The 25,177-nt window shown below is 40.9% G+C and overlaps 1 protein-coding gene across 3 annotated transcripts in view; it reads right to left on the reverse strand.

The window, feature by feature from the left end:
• nbeaa (neurobeachin a) overlaps window positions 1-5,650 on the reverse strand; it is a 182,056-nt gene extending 176,406 nt beyond the window's left edge. For all 3 annotated transcript variants that reach the window (XM_059351421.1, XM_059351419.1, XM_059351420.1), the window contains exon 1: window positions 5,072-5,650. In XM_059351421.1, the coding sequence (XP_059207404.1) occupies window positions 5,072-5,386 (315 nt within the window). In that variant the 5' untranslated portion in view covers window positions 5,387-5,650. The remainder of the gene's footprint in view (window positions 1-5,071) is intronic.
• Between the last annotated feature and the right edge of the window lie 19,527 nt (window positions 5,651-25,177).

A 25,177-nucleotide genomic window follows, 5' to 3' on the forward strand; every position in this document is an offset into this window, starting at 1 on the left:
TACACGATGATGAAACAAGCAATGCTCTCTTTGCATAATGGTGGCGAGATTCAGAAACACTGCAGAGCTGGTGTCACATAGTCTCATTAATCAATGCAATAATAACTATTATTATATTATAGCACAACGCAGCATGTACTCTGTGGTCTTAACAGAAAATCCTTTAAAAAGGCTAATTTCAAGTGAACGTCTATTGAATTTATTTAACAGTCCATCAGTGATCAAAATAGCAAGGCTCCACATTATTTATGACTATTGAAGTTGATTAATGGGATGTTTGTTAGGAGAATCATGTGCATAGAAGATGCATTATTATTATTATTCCTGCTGCATGACCATGCAAGCAGATTCCAGCGCTGCAGGGAATAGTTAGCCTCTGCCCTGAGTGTGCAGCCACAGGCCACGCTTGGAAAACACTTGAACTGAATTTTTCGCTAGCAGTTCAAACCACCTCAGGGCAAAAATACATGTCACATAATTAATTTTAAAATTGGGTGACCTTTTCCCTTAAGAAATCTGTGCTATATAAATCAGCACGCCAATGTCACGGTGCTGGAGACAGCCGGTCAAACGGTGGTTAACATATTATAAAACACGCGACCTCATTTCTCACCTAAAGTTAAATCCTTGTTTGGATGCATATTATTGAGAAAAGAGAAAGTTCAGCGTGTTGCTGCTGAATGTCTGCACGTGTCTGAAAGTCAACAGTGGAACATCAGAGTCAGTACGTGAGCAGTTTTTGGATCTGACTCTGTTGTGCTGACTCCGACTCCGCTGGCTGGAGACTCAGTATCAGGTGACCTTGGTGATTGTGGAGTGTGTGGACAAGAATAATGAGCCGCCTGCTAACAGAGACTCAGTGGGACCACTAAAGGTGCTCAGGGGGGGATTGACACTACCACAAGATATTGCGTCTGCCTAAGAAGGAAGGTGAAAAAGAGACAGAAAAGCAAAGAGAGACCAACAATGAGCCAGAGTGTGTCACCAATCTTTCTCTACGCCAGAAACAAACACTCCATTTTGATCCCAAAAAAAGCATTACAACTAGATAAAGCCGTCTATAAATAAACACAGCTGTTGTCGAGACTGACAGTACTTCCTGTAGATGCATTTAAAATATAACTTTCAATTCTTCAAATAAAGATGTGAGGGTAGAGCTGAGGAAGATCACATCAGCCTCTTCCTTCTGTCAACAGACAGGCCTCCTCACCTCACCTCCTCCAGTATCATCACAACATCACAACATCTCACAACAGATAACCACAGCCTGGGGTACAAGTGGACCATTACCTGCAAATATGAGCTTTCAATCCACAGCAGCACCAGAGCAGAGAGGGAGAAGAAATCACTGAGTACATCTAAAGGGAGGACAGGACCAGTAAACAGGTCCATCACCACAGCAGAAAGCCTCCTGTCCTTCACAGGGTCTGGATTTACATGCTCCCTCAACATTTTGGCCTACGTCAACATACAAATACCACCTTCCCAACTCAACTTGCTCATTTTTTTCTTTTTTCAGGTAGCAGAAGTCATGGAAAGTAACTTGTACTTGAAGGGACTGCCCTTAGTTCTAATGGCCCGTTATTCTGATAGCTGAAAAACGTCCTACTGGACCAAAAGTCCATCTGTCTGACAGCTGATATCCCAAAAACAAAAGCCTTATGAGCCGTTTGCTTCTGTTTGTTCAGGTTGGAGGGTTTCAGTGTGTATTTTCAGAGCAATGGGTGGTTATTTTCGGGTCGGACAGATGCACTTTCAGTCATTTTTTGTGGACAATCCGGGCTATAGCATTATGTTAAAACAATGCAGACCACTAATCAATCAGACAGAATCCTCCCTAGAATGGTCACCTGAAACTTGCACAAACCAACCGTGTTGAAGGAGCCAATCTACCTCTAATAGCAGCTGCAATTTTTGCATTAACTTTAACCCAGATTATCATAAAAAGGTAGCCTGCAAAACTATGCAGTGCATCACGTCCACTACAACTAACAATGGATGCAGTGCAGACATTCCTGTTGGGTTGCTAATGAAAGGATTCAGTGAGTGGAGATTATGACATTGCAGTGTTAGTACTTATCATCCACAGTATCCATAAAGTGAAAGTGAAAGAAATAAATGAACACGAGGAGCAACGTAACAAATACAGTTGATCCTTGTTGGACTCTCTGAACGGTTGGATGAATATGAAAATGATGGTAATCACATGATCTCAACCTGCTGAACACCTTTACTGTGGTGTGATGTTTTCAACATGCTTTCTACACAAAATTAGGGAAATTATGTTGCAAAAAACATTGTCTATCCTTCCATGAGAGATCCATTAAATCAACAACAGGGAAGCTGGTTTAGTGGTTCATAGTGGCCCATCAGCTCCGACCGTCTATTGTACATAAACTGGAGCTAATTCACTGATGGCCCCACTTAAATCGAGCTGTACAAGTGTGCTTCTTTTTCCATTATTCACTGATGTGAAGCTTTTCAGGACTAGGGTTCTTCAGGCCCTGAAAATGATGAGCTCACAATAGGACAACGGAGAGACAAACAGACAAAGAAAGTGTGAGAGACGGCGTGAAGCGGCGTGGCGGAGCATCGGGACAGAAGTCCGGAAGTGAAAAGCAACACCAGGTGGCCGAGCGTCTGGAGGCAGGCAGTCAAAGAGCAGCGTTGCCTTGACAACTGTGATGCCGTGTTGATGATAATAACGGAGCACCTCACCACCAGCAGCCCACACACCTAATGCAAGAGTCTGTGTTTCATGCATGTGCTGCATCTACACATTCACTTCATTTAAAAGCACTATTATTATTTGATTAGAAACAATAGCATGGCCTGTTACTGGCTACACATCCAGCTGCTGTTTGCCTCTGGATCAGCCTCAACACAGGCAGCATTCTGCCCCTGAGACTTGATTATTATTGTCTTTTCTCTCCCTTTCTTCTCTATCTTTTCAGAGACAGTACAGTTCATCACTCGCCAAAGGCCAGCATCACGCCGTAGGAAGAGGAGCGTATCTGATCCAGCCAACCAGCCATCTGTTCACCCAGCCGCAGTGGGATCTGATCAATACAGCCACAGTGGACGCTGAATGTGGCTGCTGTGGTCTCCCACATTGACTGGAATAATGGATCAGCTTTTGGGTCACAGTGGACTCATTGTAGCAGCAGCATGACCACTGAGGTTCCTGCTCCACACCTCTTTGTTTCAACTCTTTTAATTAAGGAGCTGGGCAGCAGAATTCCCTAACAGGCTTAGCTATTGGCAGCCTCGCAACCACAACTGATTGTTCAATTCAGGGTTTAGTAAGTAAAGCTCTGTATGGACAACACATAGCGCTTTCATTTGTCAGGGTGTCGGGCCCTAATGCTACATTCTCAGATGAAGTGTGGGTCCAGGTATTCATGGTAAACTGGGTCCATTTCAGATGATCGCTCACTGATCTGATGTGGACCAACCACAGTCCGTTCCTCTTCCGCTGCATCAGCTGGTAATTTCTGAGCACATAGCCACTGCAGCATCCTACCACCTCATCCTCCTCCACTCTCTTCTCCTCCCCCACCCTCCCTCCCTCCCTCAACCCCCCTCTCCTCCGCCTCCTCCTTTCCACCTGCTTTTAAATGCATGGCGCTGCCCTGCCAGGCCAGTCTATGCAGGCAGCATCTCTCCTCTCAGCCCCTCCAGAGTGAAGGAGGAGGAGGAGGAGGAGGAGGAGGAGGAGGCCGTGGCACAGGATGGATGGTTATCAGTCTGTGCAGCCAGGGGCTGGCGGGTGGGGGGGGGAGGTGGTGTAAGGGAAGGAGACAAGGTCGGAGTGAGCCAGCAAAGCCCCCCTGCTCCTCCGTGTACTACCAATAATCGATTGGGAGATGAGAGGCGACCTGAACGTGGACAGCTCACCAGTCTGACGGAGAGGAAATGGTTGAGCCCGGCTGTAGGCTGTCCTGCTCCCAGCAAATAGGCCACCGGCTACATGAAAAGCCTTAAATAGTCCACCAAGCCCTGCACTGAAATAAGGTTAGACATTATGTCCACATTACTCTCCCCTAAAAAGAGAATGAATAATGAGCAGAGACCCCCATCTTCATGGCAGATATGTAACATGATGCAGTACACGCCATGGCCTGATGCATGGAGGAGGAACCAGCCTCAGCAGCATCCAGCACCACGTCCTATATCCCCACAACGCATTAGTCTCCAGATCTGCTGTACATCTCGCTCATCTGTTTCATAACGGGAACACCAGTCATGTCAAACCCCCCAGCTGGATTAAAGCCTCTCCTGAGCAGGGCATGGTAGGCCCAGCATCCAGACACAGTCCGATGGGGGTAGAGCTGATAGATAGATAGATAGATAGATAGACATATATCTGATCCATAAATAAAATGATCGAAGCACAGCCACATAAAGCTCCGGCCGCTCCACAGCTCCATACATCACCGCTCTGCGCACAGGATGCAGGCCCTGCTCCAACAATAGGCCTATGCATAATTTTGAGCCATACATATGTCGTTTGGTAGCATAATGCTAGTCGGCCTTTGTCCGATTGATTTAGTTTCCCGGACCGACAGACAGACAGACAGACAGCATACCTGCATGATTTCTCTCTTTAGGAACATTATTGAGTCTCGTGTTGTGCGCAACATTGTAACCATTGTCGGTTTGTGTCCAGCTGCTCCCTCCAGAGGAGCCTTCATAACGGGGTCAGCAGCCTGACTCTCCTCTCTCTACCACTACACTCTGACTGATAATGGGTTTTGCAGCGCAAACGGGTCATTTAGTCAACAATGGCTGTGATTAGACTAGCTCCATGCTCCGCGGGGTCACATGCTTCATCCAGCTCCTTTACAATAATACAGCTTCAAGCTGATTTATCCTTCAACACACAGCGGGCATGTATGCTCCTTTTTTATCCGCAGAAAAAGAAAAAAGCCTCCATCCATCCATCCTCCGAACAAACAAATGACATCATCCTGTGAAAGCCATGGAGAGCATCGTAAATAAAACATAGCGGCTCGCTTCACACTGATTCTATGGCTGCCGTCGCTGTTTCCAACACTTTGGTAACACTCACCAGGTTCAGCACCGTCTCCACGATGTCCCTGTTGCTCACCTCCCCGACCTGGATCAGGCCCACCAGCACGGCGAATTTCATCTGGATATTCCTGATCGGGACAGCGGGGTTGATCACCCCGGCCGGGAGGACCATAGAGCCGGCTGAAGACACCATCCTTTCCCCGGTGGAGCCGGAGCCAGCGCCCGCGGCGACCTGCTGCTGCTGCGGCTGCGGCGCGGAGGAGCCCGGACCCGGAGGATGGGGGTCTGGGTCGGTGAGCGAGGAAGCAGAGCCCGGTGGAGGTGGTGCTGCAACCGGCTTCTCGCTCGACATTTCCCCTTGGAAACAGGGAGGAGAGGAGCGGTCGCTCTGTCTCTCACCTGCTGTAACGCTGCTCTGCTGCTGCTGCTGCTGCTGCTCTACTGATCATCCACTGCAGGAAAACAACTAAAATCACCCTATCCTCCTGAAAACGTGTAGGGATTCATAGGGCTGGAAAAAAGGGGGGATGGAGGTTTGACAGAATGGTAGCCTACGCTTCTTTCTCTCTTCTCCTGTCTCTCTCTCTCTCATTGGCAGGTTGCAGTCAGTGCGGTCGTCGAGGAGAGAAACGCCATGTTGACGCCCCCTGTCTGCGGCAGCGCGCTCTGGCCACACATGCGCACTGGGGCAACTTTCTGAAGCAGAATAACATGGAGCCATCCATGCATGGGTTCATACAGAGCTCAGCATCACCTACACAACTGGCTGTTTTTATGTTTTGTTTGTTCCATTAAATAGTTCTTATTTGTGTCTTCTGAATATTTCATGGCTCTGGAGATGTAAATGTGGGCCGAACACAGAGATTTAAACAGAAATAGCAGCAGTTCGTGGTGGTGGGCACGCTGTGGGTGCAGTTCAGGGGTAATACAGATTGAGTTCAAGCAGTTTAGGGAGTCTGGCTTCCAGACGGAGGCTGTTTATATATTCAGAAGTCATCCATCTGTCCCACTTATCGCTGTCCCTAGTTTAACTCCGCTACCTTTTGTTTCCTCATTAACGTCACAGGATTGCTCTCCTGACACTCATCTCAGGAGAGCTTTTGGATGATTTTCTCACCTCTCCTCTTTATTTCTCTAGTGTCCTTACCTCCCAGCAATCATTTTACCCACCTTGCCACCTGTCTCCTTCACCTCCTCCTGCCCTCTGCTTTACAAAACATCATCTCTTACAGGCCCTAATGAGGAAAATATGACTCTCAAACTATGTATACTCTGTTAGCCTTTGTATGTCAGTAAACAGAATGCACTTTAAGCAAACTATTAAATTGCATTTGCACTAGGCTATTGAATTTGTTTCCTTATGGCCGACATGTCTTTAAGAGGTCGTAGCAGGCTCCGTTATAAAGTTAGAGATACTGTGGGAAATATTGTTAACAAAATCAATTGAGGAAATTGAAGATGGATAAATAACAATTTAAGGCTAAATATTGGCAAGGATTTTTCAGAGGACTCTCTTTACCTCAAGATATCTGAATGAAACTAGGTTCTATGGAGTCCAACTTCATTCATGTGTGATGTTTGTCCCCATAGTAGCATTTTATTGGAGTGAGATCAGTTTTTGCAGCTTGACCTCAGTGTATAAAATGAGCTGCTCATTAAACTTCATAACCACACACTAGTATGAATCATTTCCAGGGTAGATTATATAATGAGGGAGTTTGTGAAAGAAAATTCCAAACAGAAGTGTTTGCAATCCAGATGCCCAAAATGTAAATCTTGCAGAAATCTCCAAAATGTCCAAAATGTTTTCTATGGTGTTCCTCAAGGTCTTAGTGCCTTAATGTGGTGTTTTTAAGAGATTCTGTTAAAAAATGCATAGACGTTTGGTACCCTTAAAACAGGAGCGTTAAACTGATCCATGAAAGTTCCAGATGGCCACGAATCAGTTTGACAACCCTGCACAGCTTGAAATCGTCTAGAACTGAACTAACACATGAACATACAGTACAGGCCAAAAGTTTGGACACACACCTTCTCATTCAATGCGTTTCCTTTATTTTCATGACTATTTACATTGTAGATTCATCAAAACTATGAATGAACACATGTGGAATTATGTACTTAACAAAAAAGTGTGAAATAACTGAAAACATGTCTTATATTCTAGTAAGCAAAGGGTGGTTACTTTGAGGAATCTAAAATACAAGACATGTTTTCAGTTATTTCACACTTTTTTGCTAAGTACATAATTCCATATGTGTTCATTCATAGTTTTGATGCCTACAGTGAGAATCTACAATGTAAATAGTCATGAAAATAAAGAAAAACGCATTGAATGAGAAGGTGTGTCCAAACTTTTGGCCTGTACTGTACATTATGGATGCAAACTGTATTAATTTCCTGCATGCATAACTGTTTCTGGATGTTTTTCTTTAAATGTTCTGACCGTTTCCACCAGTGGCTGCACAGACCACAGCGACTGGTTCTCTACCTGTACATCAGCCTGTTTCACTCTCCAGCAGGACACATCTGCTGGGGCACATTTCCATTAGCAGAGCCACTATAGAGGCTGATTCATCTGTCTTCATCTGAGTGTATTTTCATATGTCAGACGCTCGCTCCCTATTTTGTTTGAAACTCTTACTGCTGTCAGAGGTGACGAGGTGGCGCTGACATGGGACTGACTGACATTTTCTCTGTTTCAAACGTGCTGCATGTGTAAGTGCAGGAGATCATTAGAACATTTTACAGATGAGCAGAGGCCATCTCTCTCTTTCTGTCTTTTTCTTTCCCCCTCAAACCCAATCTACAGCACAAAGGAAATGAAGGACACACACACACACACACACACACACACACACACACACACACACACACAACACTTGCATCTGTTACACACTTTCCCTCACACTCAGAGAAGCAATTTAACAAACTAACACATGCTATCTTGCTCTTGGGTGCACATCCACTTGGGTTCACACACACACACACACACACACACACACACACACACACACAGTCTCTCACACACACACACACACACACACACACACACACACACACACACACACACAGAGGCAGGCTCCCTCTGTGCACACAAACACACTCCTCTTTGTTTTCAGACAAAGGCGTGCTTCTGCAGCTTTGTCATGATTCCACAAAAGACTTCTTTAGCAGAAAGAGAGGTCTTAACCGGGATCTGGTTGGTGATTGGGTAAAAGCACCAACATTGTTCTTCTTCTCTCTCCTCCACCTCATCGCTCTTATCCCTCCCTCACCTCCTGTGAAGGTGCAGTACTTGCGGGCAAGCAGTCATTTTCCCTCTCTGTGGCGGCGGCGTACCTCTGTAGAGCTGTGGAGGTAGTGGAGGTAGTGGAGGTGGTGGAGGTAGTGGAGGTGGTGGAGGTAGTGGAGGTGGTGGAGGTAGTGGAGGTAGAGGAGGTAGTGGAGGTGGTGGAGGTAGTGGAGGTAGTGGAGGTAGTGGAGGTGGTGGAGGTGGTGGAGGTAGTGGAGGTAGTGGAGGTGGTGGAGGTGGTGGAGGTAGTGGAGGTGGTGGAGGTAGTGGAGCTGTGGAGGTAGTGGAGGTGGTGGAGCTGTGGAGGTAGTGGAGGTGGTGGAGGTAGTGGAGCTGTGGAGGTAGTGGAGGTAGTGGAGGTGGTGGAGGTAGTGGAGGTGGTGGAGGTGGTGGAGGTAGTGGAGGTGGTGGAGGTAGTGGAGGTGGTGGAGGTAGTGGAGCTGTGGAGGTGGTGGAGGTAGTGGAGGTGGTGGAGGTAGTGGAGCTGTGGAGGTAGTGGAGGTGGTGGAGCTGTGGAGGTAGTGGAGGTGGTGGAGGTAGTGGAGCTGTGGAGGTAGTGGAGGTAGTGGAGGTGGTGGAGGTAGTGGAGGTGGTGGAGGTGGTGGAGGTAGTGGAGGTGGTGGAGGTAGTGGAGCTGTGGAGGTGGTGGAGGTAGTGGAGCTGTGGAGGTAGTGGAGGTGGTGGAGCTGTGGAGGTAGTGGAGGTGGTGGAGGTAGTGGAGCTGTCTGGTGGGCTGATGATCACAGTGCTGCAGCTTCAGAGGGTTGTGGGCTGGTGAGGAGCAGCAGAGGTGACATGTGTCAGAGAGGGTTTGATCATTGCCGACTGGAGAAAAGGCAATCTGTTTCTGGGCAATTTTCTTGCACGTCTTGTTTGCAGTTAGATTTGGTTTGACAAGCATCTACTATCAGCTGCTATCAGTGAAATCGCTGATGATTCAGTCAAGGCCCGGGCAGAAAACCCACCACAGTTAGGACCTGAAACAGCAGGACAAAGGTTTGCTTTTTGTCTCTTCCACTTCCAAACGTCTGCTATTAGGGACAACAGAGACGCAGGCCTGTAGATGTATAAAGGGCTGACCTCAGACTGGTACAAACACAGGTAATAACTTCCTGTTTACACAGACGGATGTGAGTCATAATCGAGTTGTTTATGTGTGGGTGTGTGCATCCATGTGTACTGCTGTGTGTCTGTTCCTGTGTGTGTGTGTGTGTGTGTGTGTGTGTGTGTGTGTGTGTGTGTGTGTGTGTGTGTGTACTAGAGAAGATGGAAAGAAGCTGATTAGTGAGCTGGCTCAACACATCTAATTGCTGTCCTCATACATGCCATTCGTCAATTAAGCAATTTCATAACATTTAAGTGAACGGATCAGATTTTACAGAGAAGATGCATTTGATTTAAACACTAATAAGAAGAATAAAAACTAATGAATTAGGTTTTATTGAATGCTTTTCTTTTCTTCCCTTAACTTTGTCTGTTTCTGATATTTTTCTCCGTTTATCAGTAGGGAGAGCAGGTTACAGTCCTTGAGCTAAACACTCAACACCAAGCTTCTTTGTGAATGGGTGAACGAGGCTTTATAGCTTTGTCCAGTAAGATAAAAATAATATTTATTTATTTATTTATTAAGTCCATTTTACCGGTTACTGACATTTGATAGCATATTTTTATGTTGGTTATAAACAAGATATTTATTTATTAATGCTAATTTATTTCAAAGAAACATTCAGCTATGGCCTTAATGTCATCTTAGCCTCTGGGGATAATGGACAGGACTTCAGGTTTCTTCCTCTTCTGTGCTCCAGGCTTGTTCACCAATCAATCAACCTGGTCTCCCCTCAAAAACAGCAATATAGCTCGTTTGTACAGGCAGAAAAATACGACTCATATTTACATTTTGGACCGTCCTCCTGCTGACGTAGTAGTCGTGATTGACAGCGATGCAGAGTTTAAATGCTGGATTTCACCTGAGAGAACGGGCTTTGTGTCCCATGTGAAAACAAAGTCAACTATTTTTACATACCTCATGGTGGTCACATCACCCTCCTAACTACTACTTCTGACATTTATTTACTCTTTAAACTGTCTTTTATCAATCAACACTTTATTTCGGACACAGGGTCGGTCCACATAACAATAAAATAAAACACAATGATAAAAAAAAATAAAATAAAATCAACAAGACAGAAACAAAAAGGATAGAGAGACTCCATGGTTTGTGTAGAAAGAGACATAGAAGTTAATTTACAGGTTGAATTAAAATAAAATCCTCCTATTTGACTTTCCAGTGGGACAAAAACACCAGTCTTGGGTCCAAGTCCAGGATTTGTTCAACCCAATGGACCACCTCTCCAGCCCGCCCTCAGCAGATTTTATTACCTAATATTCTGATTTCCTCCCATCCTGTGATAATTACTATGATCACTAGAGGTCGCCAACAAAAAGCATCAATATGGGTCATTAAAAGCATATATTTATATGGGTTATATTATCTAAAAATTATAATAATAATATAACTACAAACAGTGAGTGAGATCAGTCTGAATTTAGACGCGAGAATGAAGAAAAACGATGTCGACGACCAGATTCTTTCTCTGCATATGAAGGCAGATAAATTAAAAAATAAACTAAAGACGAAAAATCTTAATTTGCATCAAACACAATAACCAATGGGTCCTGAGACTGAAGCATTGATGTGTATTAACAGGTGTATTAATCTCTCCCTACTGACGGTTGTCCTTTTTTACTTGCTTGATGAAAAAGAAGAGTTAATAATAGACTAAAAGACTAAGTCCACACTCTGAGGGCATTAGACCGGATTTTCTTATTGGCTCCTTTACTTAGATCCTCTACAATCTTGGGACTACTTTCATATTCCCTGTCGCATTCACTCGGTTGCTCTAATACTGGTGGAATTGCAGAGGACGATCCTCAAAGGACATCACAAAGCAGCTTATTAAAGTTTTAACGATAAAAAAAGAGTGCCCATGGATCTGTCTGAGGGAAGAAGCGCATGAGAAAAAAAAAGGTAATCTTGCTTAAATCATAACCTCAATATTGGTCATTGTCATATTTTAAGGATTACACACTCCTCCATGGGTTAAGAAGATTAGACCATCTTTGCTCTTATGAATCCCTTTCAAACCCCTCTGGATGAACTCAGACGTGTGCAATGATGAAGCCTCTTTTGTCTTAGTCAAGGAAAAATTGCCACTTTGGAGATAAAGAATGGACAGGAACAAAATATTCCAATAGTGAATATTTTTAAACGCATTATTCTGTCTAAACTATTCTTCATTTTCATTATCCAAACGGAGAGAGGCATCACTGAGTGGTAACCAGTGGCGGTTCTACCCAGGGGCCTCCAGGGGCCCCTTCCCCTGTGAAGAAGCCTTTGGCCCCTGCTGTGGCCCCTGTGTCAAATTAATAATAAAATGATCAATTTATAACAATGAACGACGGAACAATTCTTACCTATTTTTTGCTCAAACAATATTTCATTGTACACTAAAGGAACCCAGATTGTGTATAATAGTTGAATTGTGCAATAAAAGCTTGTGTATATATATAAAAAAAGATCATTCTGAATGTACTGCACTTTCAAAATGAAAAAAATCAATTGTGCACAAAAATGAGAAATGTCATTGTCGAACAAAAATAGTTGTTATTGTTGGTAAGTCTCATTGTTTCAATCAATGTATTTATGTCTTCCAAATATATTTAAATTAGATTTTTAAATAACCTAAAATAAAGGATTTGAATGCTTAAACATCATCTCTTAAAAATCAATTTCTCACCTATTTTTTGTTCAAACAATATCTCACTGTACACAAAAGGAACCCAGAATGTGTACATTGTATAATAGTTTATTTGTGCAATAAAAGCTAAATATAAAGATCATTCTCACTGTACTGCACTTTCAAAATTACAAAAAAATAATTGTGCACAAAAATGAGAAATGTCATTGTCGCACAAAAATAACTGTTAATGTTGGTGAGTCTCATTGTTTCAATCAATGTAGTTCTTCCAAATATGAGACTTTTAGCTAAAATAAAGGTTTTGAATGCTTAAATATCATTTTTGACGATTTTTAATGTGGCCCTCTGATTAAACACTGGCCCCTCCTTGGCCCCCACAGTAGAACTGGTCTAGAACCACCACTGGTGGTAACAGTCCCTCTGGTGAGGGAGCTGCCACCAGGGATGGAGGGGTCCCACACTCAAAAAAATAACTCATTGGATGAACTCAATTCAATTGTGGGCAGAATTTCCATCCAACAAATATATGTAGCCCAAACTCAAAACAAGTGCATCGATGCAATATAAAGTACTCACTTTTTTTTACATTTGGTCAAACTCAAATTAAAAACATGTATGTATTGTATTTAAATTGAGTTACCTCAACTCATTTATGTCGAGGAGAGCTAAAATAAAGAAATTGTGTTCGTTCAACCTAAAAACATAGAATTGGAAAACTGAAAGTCATTCTTTTTGGGTTGAAGGGAAGGACAGGGGAGTACATTAATACATTTAGGTTACACTTCTTAAACTACTTTTGATTTGATTTTAATTGATATATTTTCATTGGATAAACAATACATTAATGTGTCACATCTAAGAAGGGCTTGAATCATTTTTTTGAGTGCAGCCTGGGATCAAGGACTGGAGCTCTTTGACTCTTTGACTCTTTGACTCGCTCTAACGTGGAGCTGCTGAACTGTGAATAAGTCCAGCTGAGATGAAACGGCTCTTCAGTGTGATGGAGAAGCTCCGGTACAGTCTGTGGCCCTGACGGCTGTCCAGTCTGCAAGGCCAGCTATTAGAATGTGAAGACGAGAGAACAGCGAACAATGTAGCAACATCTGCTTGTTAGCAGCATCAGCGCTGCTGTTGTCAGAAACACGTGACTGGATCCAGTATGACTCAATCTGCCAACCCCACGGACCCTCAGACCCCCGATGACTCAATTATTATGCGGCTGAGCGTGGCTCAAACCCTCAGAACTTTATTAAAAATTCTGCTCGAGATTTCCAAAGATATCAAATCTGTCATGTTGAATTACTGCATAACCAGATGCACGCCACAACCAGAATGTTCTATGAGTTCGGACATTTTACTCAATACAAAAGTGAGATTTAACTTTGGAGGCAGTGGAATAAAAAGCTGGAGAAGTGTGAACTCTATTTGAAGGAATGTACGGGGAAGATTAGTGAATTAAAGCAACTTCGCACATGAGCTCAGGTAACATACTGTCAAACAACAGTTAGTACAATATCTGGTGAAATACGATTCTATTTAATGTTGTGAAGTGGTCACACATTGTGGAATAAGCTACTTGGTCAAGTTTAGAAAACTATTTTGTTTTGTTTAAAAGAAAGACATATCATAGATTACAGCAATTACTGATCCACATAACGAGATGCTGTAGTGACAGAACATCACAGAGCTGAATACAGAGGTTGTCTTACTTGCATCGTTATTTAATGCAGCTGTTCTCAACCTTGGGGTCGGGACCCCAATTGGGGTCACGAGATGATTTCTGGGGGTCGCCAAATCATTTTGGAAGTCAGCTCTGTCTCCACTGTTCATGTGTTAATGTGTTTTAGTCTTTTTGGTCATTTTGTGTCTTTTTTTGATCATTTTGTGGTCAATTTGTGTGTTTTTTGGTAATTTTGTGTCTTTTTTTGATCATTTTGTGGTCAATTTGTGTGTTCTTTGGTAATTTTGTGTCTTTTTTTGATCATTTTGTGGTCAATTTGTGTGTTCTTTGGTAATGTTGTGTCTTTTTTGATCATTTTGTGTCTTTATTTGATCATTTTGTTTCCTTTTTTAGGTAATTTTTTCTTTTTTGGGTGATCTGAACTGTGCGTGTGAGATTGTGTTCAGTGAGCGGGGGTCGCGGACAACATGGATGTTAAATTGGGGGTCGCGACTCAAAAAGGTTGAGAACTACTGACTTAATGTACAACGTTGACTTTTGGTTTCATAAAGGACATGGAAAGCTGTGTCCCGCAGAGTTTTTACTCTATACTACATCACATGACTTCCTACTTTGCTCCTGTCATTATTACTTTGGCCACTAGAGGTCAGAGCCTAAAAAAACAAATGTCAATATGGGTGGAAATAAGCTGCGCCTCCAACTATCCTAACTAACGAGTTATATATGAATTAGATTGCCTTATTTTTTGCAGGTATGAGTTGAATAGTGACTGGGATGGCCCTCCTGTCACTTCTCCTGCCGTCATCGAAGAATGTTTAATATAGTAACCTCCTTTAGTGTTGCCATGTTTGTTATTTACATCCTGCCAATCCACTAGTTTCATACGGTCATACAGACTTCTCTGGTGTGTGAAATCCTCCAGTAACATGCATTTACACAGGCAAGTACAGCATGCCAACGATTCTGTTAACAACCCAGTCGGTCAAATGTGAAGTTTAACAGCAAGTATATTTCCATGTCCAGCTCCAGAAAGGGCTCAAGATGTGTTGAAACCTCCAACAGACCTTTCTCCTGGCATATTGACTCATCAATAACAGAAGTAACACCAATAAAAGCTGAATTTCTATTCCCTATTCTTGTTCCAGGGTCCTCACATTGTGCATGCTGGATCACTGATCTAAGAGGAGTGGAGATAAAAAAGTGCCATCACTGATGTTATTAGTTGCTCTTGTGCTTTTATTGCCATAATGAGTCAAAATCTGCCCTTTCTGCTGCAGCAAGTGCTGTGACAAATCAGTGATGTTATGCACTGCAGCAAGCAATTTAGATAAAAGTGTCCCTGCACACCATACAATGCATGTAGATGCTCACCTGTCTTGTATATCTTTCCCTCTTCCACCTGTATTATGAGAACCCTGAATCTTCATTCAAATGTCCGGCTTTTCTTGCTCTAAAGCAGGGGTCTCAAACTCAAATTACCTGGGGGCCGCTGGAGGCAGTATCAAAATGACCAAAAAAAGACACAAAATGACCAAAAAAGACACAAAATGACTGAAAAAATTAATTATTTTAAAAAGAAACAAAATTACCAAAAAAGACACAAAATTATTAAAAAAAGACACAAAATAACCAAAAAAGACGGAAAATTATCAAAAAAGACACAAAATGACCAAAAAAAGAAACAAAACTACCCAAAAAGACACAAAATGACCAAAAGACACAAAATTATTTTAAAAAGAAACAAAATGACCAAAAAGACACAAAATGACCAAAAAAAGAAACAAAATGACCAAAAAAAGAAACAAAATGATATTAAAAAGAAACAAAATTACCAAAAAAGACACAAAATTGCCAAAAAAAGACACAGAATTACCAAAAAAAGTAATTAAAGGGACCTTCCACACACAACACGGTAAAGTGCCATTCATATAAAACTCACATTAAACTTTCATATCAAGGTGGGGGCCACAAAATATTGTCACGAGGGCCACAATTGGCCCGCGGGCCGCGAGTTTGAGACCCCTGCTCTAAAGGTTTTAATATGGATGTATATAAATAATGGCAACAGTTCACTTGAAAATATGGTTTCACTGCTTCTGACTACAACAACATTAAACTTCACAACTTGTCACATCTGTAATAATGTGTTTTCCACTGTCACTTTTTACTAGAAGTGCTGAACAACAACAACAACAACAGAGCATAGAAATACTGGTCTGAGTGTCCATGCTTCTAACAGACAGACCAGCGGGTCTGTCTCCTCTCCTTCCCGTCCTTCAGAGCAAATGGCCAGAGCAAGCAATGTGTGTGGACATTTTTACTTCTGCAGATATTCCGTCTAATAAAAACCAGATGCCACCAAAAGGCGCTCTGAGCACGAGGAGCTGGGCACCTGTGCTTCTTGGACACATCACACCTTTTGCTTCATTCTAGACAGTCTGAGGTCAACGTTTCCCAGCTGAAAGGACCAACTCCTCACCTCCAAGTGTTTAAGCTGCACAGCCACAAACAAAGAACCATCTCCAACCTAAACCACAGAATAGACTGTTTGTTAATTCCACCCATACCGACTCAAACATCAGCAACATGTCATTATACATACACTTACAGTTTGCAGTTGTAAAGGCTGCAGTTCCTGTGAATTTAGGCTAAAAAACCACTGATCTAGGTTTAAATTAAAAAAAATTAATGCACATTTGCAACATTTAAAATTCTTTATTGAGCATGATAGTGTTTTGAAAGTAAAAAAAAAGATTCAAAATCACATTTTATGTTGGACTAAAGAACTAAAAAAAGACACAAAATGACCAAAAAAGACACAAAATGACAAAAAAAGACACCAAAAGACACAAAATGACTTACAAAGACATGAAAAGAATTCAAAAATGGACAAAATAGCCCAAGACTCCATAGAGTTAAGTTGTTAACCCATTTCTTGTTCCCTGAAAAAGGCCTACTTGTATAATTCTGAAATGTACATTATTTTCCAGTTTTGGTTAAGCTTACCTTTTTTTATTTACCTCTGGCAGTTCACCACTTACCTTTGGACCCTTTCAAGCTGTTCATTGGACTTGAACTGCTTGAATTTCAATAAAAAACTGGAAAAATTGGGGTGTTCTAAAACTTTTGACCGGTAGTGTACATAAATGATGGAAGTGAAATAGTAACGGGGTGATGTGAGCAGCGGAAGTTACATAAAATGTAATTTACTTTTGTTTTCATACAGGACATGAAGCCCAGTCTCCTGGGTGAAGGAACCCGAGTGTGACATCCGCCATAGAAACTCTGTGGAGGAACGTCTAAAACGTAAATATGAGTCGTATTCTGCTGCCTGTACAAACGCCCCACATTGATGTTTTGGAGGAGAGACCAGTCTCAACAGAAATCCTGGCTGACAGTGAAGTATTTAGAAGTGTAATAAAGTCTGAATAAATTTGCCCTGAGTATAAAAGTAGGACTCCGATATTGGATGACATTCAAGTGTACTTATTATATCTGAAATTCAACAAGTCGAGTTCTGAGTTGTCTGGAAAGCAGTGTTTCTTCTCTGCTTTCTGCTCTGAGAGAGACAAAGAGGAGCTCACGTCCACAAACACTGATTGAACTTCCCGAGGATGGAAATAACAGACAGGAACTCTTCATTTAGCTGGTGTTGCCCTTTAATGTATGCCACATCTGCATGGATATTTGTGCCTAATTTGTTGAGGTTTTGCTTAGGGGTGGGCGATATGGCCCTAAATGAATATCACGATATTTCAGGCTATTTTTGCGATAACGATATTCTTGATGATATTACGAAATACTTAAAAAGATATAGAAAATATGATTTTTTTTAGTCTGTATAAATAAATAAAAATCTAAAATGTAGTGTGAAGTGCAAATCTCAACAGTTGCCAAATACAAAAAAATGTACTCTTGACTCTTGAGTATGAGCAAATAATAAAAATAACCATTTAGGGGTTCCAGGGGCATATTTTAATGACATTTTGTAAAGGAGAATAAAGGTTCTTGTATGTTTTATTTAAGGCATCTTATTTTGACAGTCTTCTTGTAAGTTCTGTGGTGGATTCTGTTAACACACTGTGCTCTTATTTTGAAAGCTGAATGTGTTTAGCGACAGAGAGTAGGTAGCTTTTTGTGATTAAAACAACTTTAACCACGACATCAAGAAGTAGGAACGTTGCCAATATCACGATATGCATTTTTTTAACCATAAAAAAAATATACCGATATTATTGTGAACGATACGATATGGCACACCCCTAGTTTTGGTTTTATCTGTCAGTCTGTGCAGCACTATGAAGTCACATTTGCTCAAAAACAGGCTTAACTCCAACTACCTGACCTTATGTACTGAAATAAAGTGATTTTTTTTCCATTTTAAATCATCTGCATCACATTTTCCTTTTATTAATTGTGCATGCTTTTGGTTATAGTATGCCAATAGCAGAGTGTACACTCAAGGGTACTGTACACACCGCTGCTAACATGGTCTCATCAATAATTCATTGATTGGATAATTTATTCATTAATGACCTTATCGTGGTTGTCTGGAAGAAGACAGTGGATTAACCAGTCTCAGAGGAGACACATCTGTTTCTGCTCTCAGCTTTATGATGTGAACGTGCTGCAGATAAAGAGCAACAACATCTGAAGTCATCACTACAGAACTCAGCTCAGTTCTTTGGATGGTGTGAATCATGTCGCTCGCTTTAATCGTTGAAGAGATTTGTTTTTTCCCAAATCCTGCTATTTTGGTCTGTTAATTAGAGAGTTACATAAGCAAGGCCGGGTTAAGATCAGCCATCACTCCTACAATCATTTTCTTATATCTGTGAAGCAGGAGAGAATATTGAAAGAAAAATAGACAAAAACTGATTTGTTTTTATTTTTTACACATCTAAAACGTATACTCCAGTAGATGAATACTATAATAAATACATGGTCTACATGTCTTTTTCTGCAATCGTCGTAGTTGTTCTTTCTTAATTGAGATCTGATTACGATATGGTTGAAGACGTACTTTTTGTGCACATTGAGTTTTTTTGATGACCAAATTATAATATTTATAATTATTGCTATATGCTATAAAATGTTTTACTTTACTTCATGCAAATGCTCGGAACAAGAAATACAAATTTTCTTTTGTTGTAACTGATGTGTATCTGTTAACTCTCATCATGTACAAACATACAGATGAAAAACAGACCATCTTGAAATGGGATCACAAAGCAACAACCATAGAGTGCAGAACATTTGGACGTTCTGTGACATCACCTCCAGGTTTCTGAAGAGCCGATGTGAAGCTCACTTGTCTCATAAAGCAGCCATGTCCTTAATTATGCAAAACTTTAATATCTGAAATAATTAAAATGAGTGATTTGTATATGAATGGGGGAAATAAGGACAGATGGTAAACATGTTTATTTCTGCTGCAAGTTAGCCATTTTATCCACTGGGATTGACTCCTTTTTGAAGTCAGCCTCAAGTGGACATTTGAGGAACTGCAGTAACTGACGCGGCCAGTTAGCCGCTAGCTTTCGCTAATGAATTTCACCTCTTTCCTGCATTTCCCAACAAAGAAATAAGAGTTATCAGAACTATTGTCCCTTGTTGTGAACCCCAACTTAAAGATATAAGTAACAACAACTCACCAACTTGTTTTTGAGCAGACAACTGGCTTCCTTTGTTGTGCTAACTTACATTATTGCCCTAAATGTCAATAATTTATATTTCCAAGTTTTACCAACTTAAATCACTGTTTTAGGCCAAAAAATACAAGTTGGCTTTTTTGCAGTGCAGTTGTGATGCCATTTCTCATTTGCTCAGACATATAATATAATATATATTATATATATAATATAATATAAACACCATTAAACTTGCTTCTGTGGTAGTTCCTGTTACAGTAGGCATGTTACCACACACACACACACACACACACACACACACACACACACGGTGATAAAAGGCTGGTAAAATCATATTCATGTTCGCTAATAGCACATTATGTATTATTATGTAGTACATTATGAGGTAGTATGCAGATTCTCATTGGTACTAACATACATTCAGTCATTCTTTAGCCATTTCTTTTAAAATCTGTGCACTATCATGGCTACCAAGCTGACTTTGAGCCCTGACTACGTGGAGCCTGTCTCCTGTAGGAACTGGACTTTGTGTTAGCTGGTAATTAACAACTCTTCTGCATTTACACGCCAATTAAAGCATGAAGAGACGCTCAGCTGTTTGTTCTTTCTAAGCTTTTCCACTGAGATAGTCGACTCATACAGATTATTTTAAAGCTAGAAGGCACATTTAAACAGCAAACAAAGGCACTATAATAAATCTTAATTAATATAAAGCACTCATTCACCACTGAACAATTCAGCAGAACTATGACAAATATCCATAACTTACTGAAATAATGCACCGTGCTGAAGCAAACAAAGGCAGAGCCTGAGCAGGGTCTGACCCGCGCCTCTTATCAGATCATGGAGAGCTTTGGAGAAAGCTTTAAAATCACTAGCTTGAACTTTTAGGAGATTTATTGTAGTGGTTATCTTTTCAAAGCAGACTGACGGGCCTGCCCATACTGCTGGCTGGGAGCAGATAAAGACTTAATATGAGGCTGTGGGTCATGAGAAAAGCCCAGTGCAGTATGTCACAAAGACTTCAGGTGGTCTAACAGGGCGGCTCGGTTGGTAGAGCGTTCATCCAGTAACCGGAAGGTCGCTGGTTCGATCCCCGACCATGGCAGCTACATGTCCAAGTGTCCTTGAGCAAGATACTGAACCCCAGATTGCTCCCGATGCTGCGTTCAGGTGTGTGAAGGAATTCCCAATGGTGGCAGGTGGCACCGTTTAGGGTAGCCTCTGCCACCAGTATGAATGTGTGTGTGAATGGGTGAATGAGCATAGTGTGTAAAGCGCTTTGGATAAATGCACTATATACACTACCGGTCAAAAGTTTTAGAACAGCCCAATTTTTCCAGTTTTTTATTGAAATTCAAGCAGTTCAAGTCAAATGAACAGCTTGAAAGGGTCCAAAGGTAAGTGGTGAACTGCCAGAGGTAAATAAAAAAAGGTAAGCTTAACCAAAACTGGAAAATAATGTACATTTCAGAATTATACAAGTAGGCCTTTTTCAGGGAACAAGAAATGGGTTAACAACTTAACTCTATGGAGTCTTGGGCTATTTTGTCCATTTTTGAATTCTTTTCATGTCTTTGTAAGTCACTTTGTGTCTTTTTTTTTGTCATTCTGTGTCTTTTAGTGTCTTTTTTGTCATTCTGTGTCTTTTAGTGTCTTTTTTGTCATTTTGTGTGCTTTTAGTGTCTTTTTTGTCATTTTGTGTCTTTTTTTGGTCATTTTGTGTCTTTTTTTGGTTATTTTGTGTCTTTTTTTAGTCCTTTAGTCCAACATAAAATGTGATTTTGAATCTTTTTTTTACTTTCAAAACACTATCATGCTCAATAAAGAATTTTAAATGTTGCAAATGTGCATTAATTTCAGAGTACACTGAGACATTAAACTGCATCATTTTCAATTAAATTCTGGAAAAATTTGGTGTGTTCTAAAACTTTTGACCAGTAGTGTAAGTGCACCCCATTTTCCATAACAGGACATGATGCTGGTAGATTTGTGTTTCCCATGAAGGTTAGAGGTTTCCATCTTAATATTATATATTTATAGAGGTCTTCCTGGTTTGTGGTTGGACAGAGTAAAGGCAGGTGCATGGCTCTACTCTGCAGCAACAGACTGATTCCTAACCAGAGCCTCCTGCAGGCCAGACTGGAGCTCCACCAGTTCCAGACTGGAGCTGGTGGAGCTCCAGACTGGCCTGAGCTTTGCAACAATTTTGTTGTTGAAATGGATCATTTGAAAGTAAAAGAGGTATTTTATTATTTTTATTTATTGGCTGTGTGGAAGGTTTCTGCCCCGAGGATGCAGATCCTCTCCTGGTGTCGTCCCTCCTTCACGCCAACCCCTCAACTGTTTAGCATCTTAATTAAATATGTTAATTCAATTAGATGTGTTTACTAAAAGAAATGCAGAAGCACAGCGCTGCTATGCATCAAGAGGCTGATTCTGATAGAGTCTTAGTGGGCCAGACCGGGGCAATGACCCAGACACACTACACCTGGTAGGTGACCTGCTAATCGAAGTCAAAATGGGTGATTTGGAGCCATTTCTGCATGTAAGACGAGTCTTCCAACAATAACAGACTTATGGCAATAACCTAATAGATGCAAGCAGGAACTCACTCACACTGACTTGCAGTGGTGGAATGTAACTAAGTACATTTACTCAAGTACTGTACTTAAGTAAAATTTTGAGGTACTTGTACTTTACTTGAGTATTTCCATTTTATGTAACTTTATACTTCTACTCCACTACATTTAGAGGCAAATATTGTACTTTTTACTCCACTACATTTAGCTGACAGCTTTAGTTACTTTTTAGATTGGGATTTAACATGAAAAACATGATCGGTTTTTAAGTTTAAAGTGACATTTTCTAAAAATTAGACCTCATAAAAGCATATTAAATAGTTAAAATGAGCCCTACCTTGAAAAAATAAAATGCCGCTTATATAAATGCATCAACAATAATCATCAAATCATATATTGAAAATATATTTAACAATCTGAGTGGGGTCATTCTGCATAACGAGTACTTTTACTTTTGATACTTTAAGTACATTTTGATGCTGATACTTTTGTACTTTTACTAAAGTAAGTTTTGAATGCAGGACTTTTACTTGTAGTGGAGTAATTTCACAGTGTGGTATTGGTACTTTTACTTAAGTAAGAGATCTGAATACTTCTTCCACCACTGCTGACTTGCAACCAGCAGTAAATGACTTCTTGGCAACATCTGCAGTTCCAGAGAATGATAACTGCCCAAAACCAAGTCACACAAAAATAAGAGTCCATTAATGATGAAATATCAAAGTCATGATGTTCCTGGGACAATGACACTGTTCTTTATCCTCTACTTATTTAGTCGGGAATTTGAATAGGAATATATATTCTATATACAGAATTATTTGCTTCTTATTTAGTGAAATTTAACATTATTTCATTTTATCTGTTATTTTTCCTCCTTTTTCTGTTATTTCTTTGTCTTTAAATCAGTTTTATGTAGTAATTATTGGATTTTTTTTTTGTCTTCTTATCTATTTTCTAATCTAGTTTTAATTTAGTTTTACTATAATTACTCTTCTTATCGCTCTTTAAATGTTTCTTTTCTTTCTATTTTTTATTGCATTTTTTATTTATTTTCTGCCCTGGTGTCAAGTTTTTCAAATTACTTTTGTCTTTTTTTCTTTGTTTTTTTATGGTCTTCGCTAGTTCTGTCTTTGTAAAAATGGTCTTGACAAATTAAGTTTAATTTATAAACTCTAAACTATATAACTAATTGTGTGTGTGTGCATGTGTGTGTGAAGCTTTTCTAACAATGCAATCTCATCATCATAAACCGACATATAAGATCACTGACAACTTGTTTTAACGTGACTTATGACAACAAACTCACGGCAACAATCTTTATACAAGCATTGAGCTCACTGACACTGACTCTATCCAATCAATCGATCGATCCAGCTCAACAACATGATCGATGCACCAACAGGCTGGTAACACGTGCTCACTCACCACCGCTGAGGTCTCTCAACCATCTGGACCGCAGATCGTTTCCTCCCACAGTTCTTTCACTCACTGAGCGAAGTTTCCCTCACCTGCCGCTGCCAGGTGATGCCGCCTGAACTCGCGATATATCGCGAGAAGTCGGCCAGGTGATGACGCGTACACAGGCGAGAGGGGACTGCATTGACACGAGGTGATTATCTGGTATTTGTCTTTATTTTTGTATTATTTAGATGTTTCTTAAATAGTATTAATGTAATGTTTACCCTGCTACTCCCGTTACTGTACTACTGCTGTATATGTTTAAATAAAAAAAATTAAATTAAATTAAATTAAAAAAAAAGAAGAAACAACAAAAAAATAAAATTGACACGAGGTGACACCTCCCTTTTTACTTTGCTGTGATTCCCTCTCAGTGGTTTCTGTTCCACAAGAATAACTTTAAAAATATGTTTTAAAAAAATGAATACACAGATCAACCAAAAAGAGTGTAGCGCCTTTAATTGTAAAAACAGCACATCACTATTCTTCTGTAGTGTTTTTCTATTGGCTGAACATGTCTGATGGTGTGGGCTGACTGGCACTAGACAGGCCAGCTAGTTTAAACTGCAGCAGGCATATTTCTGCCTGGCCACCAGAATCTCTCTAGCTTCCTCCCACAGTCCAAAGACATGCAGCTCACGTTTAATTGGTGACTCTACATTGCCCGTAGGAGTGAATGAGAGAGTGCATGGTTGTCTGTTTCTATGAATTAGCCCTGTGATACTCTGGAGACCTGTCCATGTGGATCCTGCCTCTTGGCTCCAGCCCCCTGCAACCTGAGGTCCAATAGGCAGCTCAGGATACTGAATGAGTGATATATATCAATATATATCTATATATATCTATATATAGATATATATCAAGACTTCTTAGGCAGGGTACGAGCTGGACAGGCACTTCCTATTTCCAGAAAAGGAGAAAAACGTCTGCAGGGTCACCCTGAAAAACATTGATGATCTTATAAATCCCTCTATGTATTTTATCTGAACTCTCTGATAAAATGCCAGCTCTGTCATATCAAACTTCACTTTCTCTTGCACAGCCCATGTCTTCATAATTTCTCCGTTTGCTCAGAAATCTACCCCTCTGGAATAAAGTGGATTCATTTGGTGAAAAATCAATGCTTGATTCTCCTTGTCAGTAATCCTTTCTTCTTCTTTTTTTTTTTGTAGAGTAATTTGCAACATGATGTTCCTCATTCAGTCTCCATGGAAGAGTGGAGCTAAAGTACACCCACAGTGCTGAGGATAATTGACATTCAGGAGCTGTAACAGTGTGCCCTACTTTCAGATAAAATCACTGACATGTTAAATGAGCTAGAAGTTAAAGCGGTGTTTGGCTCATCTTCTGTGTTGTTGGTTTACGGGGAGCTGGGGAGAAACAGAGTCTGGATTAAAACACCTTCATCGCCCTCTAACAGCTAAGTAGGTAAATGTGATTGAGTATTGATCAGAGCGCTGGAGGTTTTCCTGCATGTGTCCGTGGAGAGGACACAGAGGGAGAGTCTTCACAGGGAGAACCCCCTGATAGCTCTTCATAGCTCAAAAACACTTTTCATGGCATACTTTCCAGATTCATTCCTGACCTTCAGGTTCCAGTGGGGCAACAGCACCACCCAGTGGCCACAAGTGCACATAACAAGTACAAAATATGTGATATTTGTAGTATTAAAACAATTAAAAATCAGAGACTAGAGAACATTTCCATAAAAAAAGACA

The sequence above is a fragment of the Centropristis striata genome, chromosome 15 (genome assembly GCF_030273125.1).
Source record: "Centropristis striata isolate RG_2023a ecotype Rhode Island chromosome 15, C.striata_1.0, whole genome shotgun sequence".
Taxonomy (NCBI): Eukaryota; Metazoa; Chordata; class Actinopteri; order Perciformes; family Serranidae; genus Centropristis; species Centropristis striata.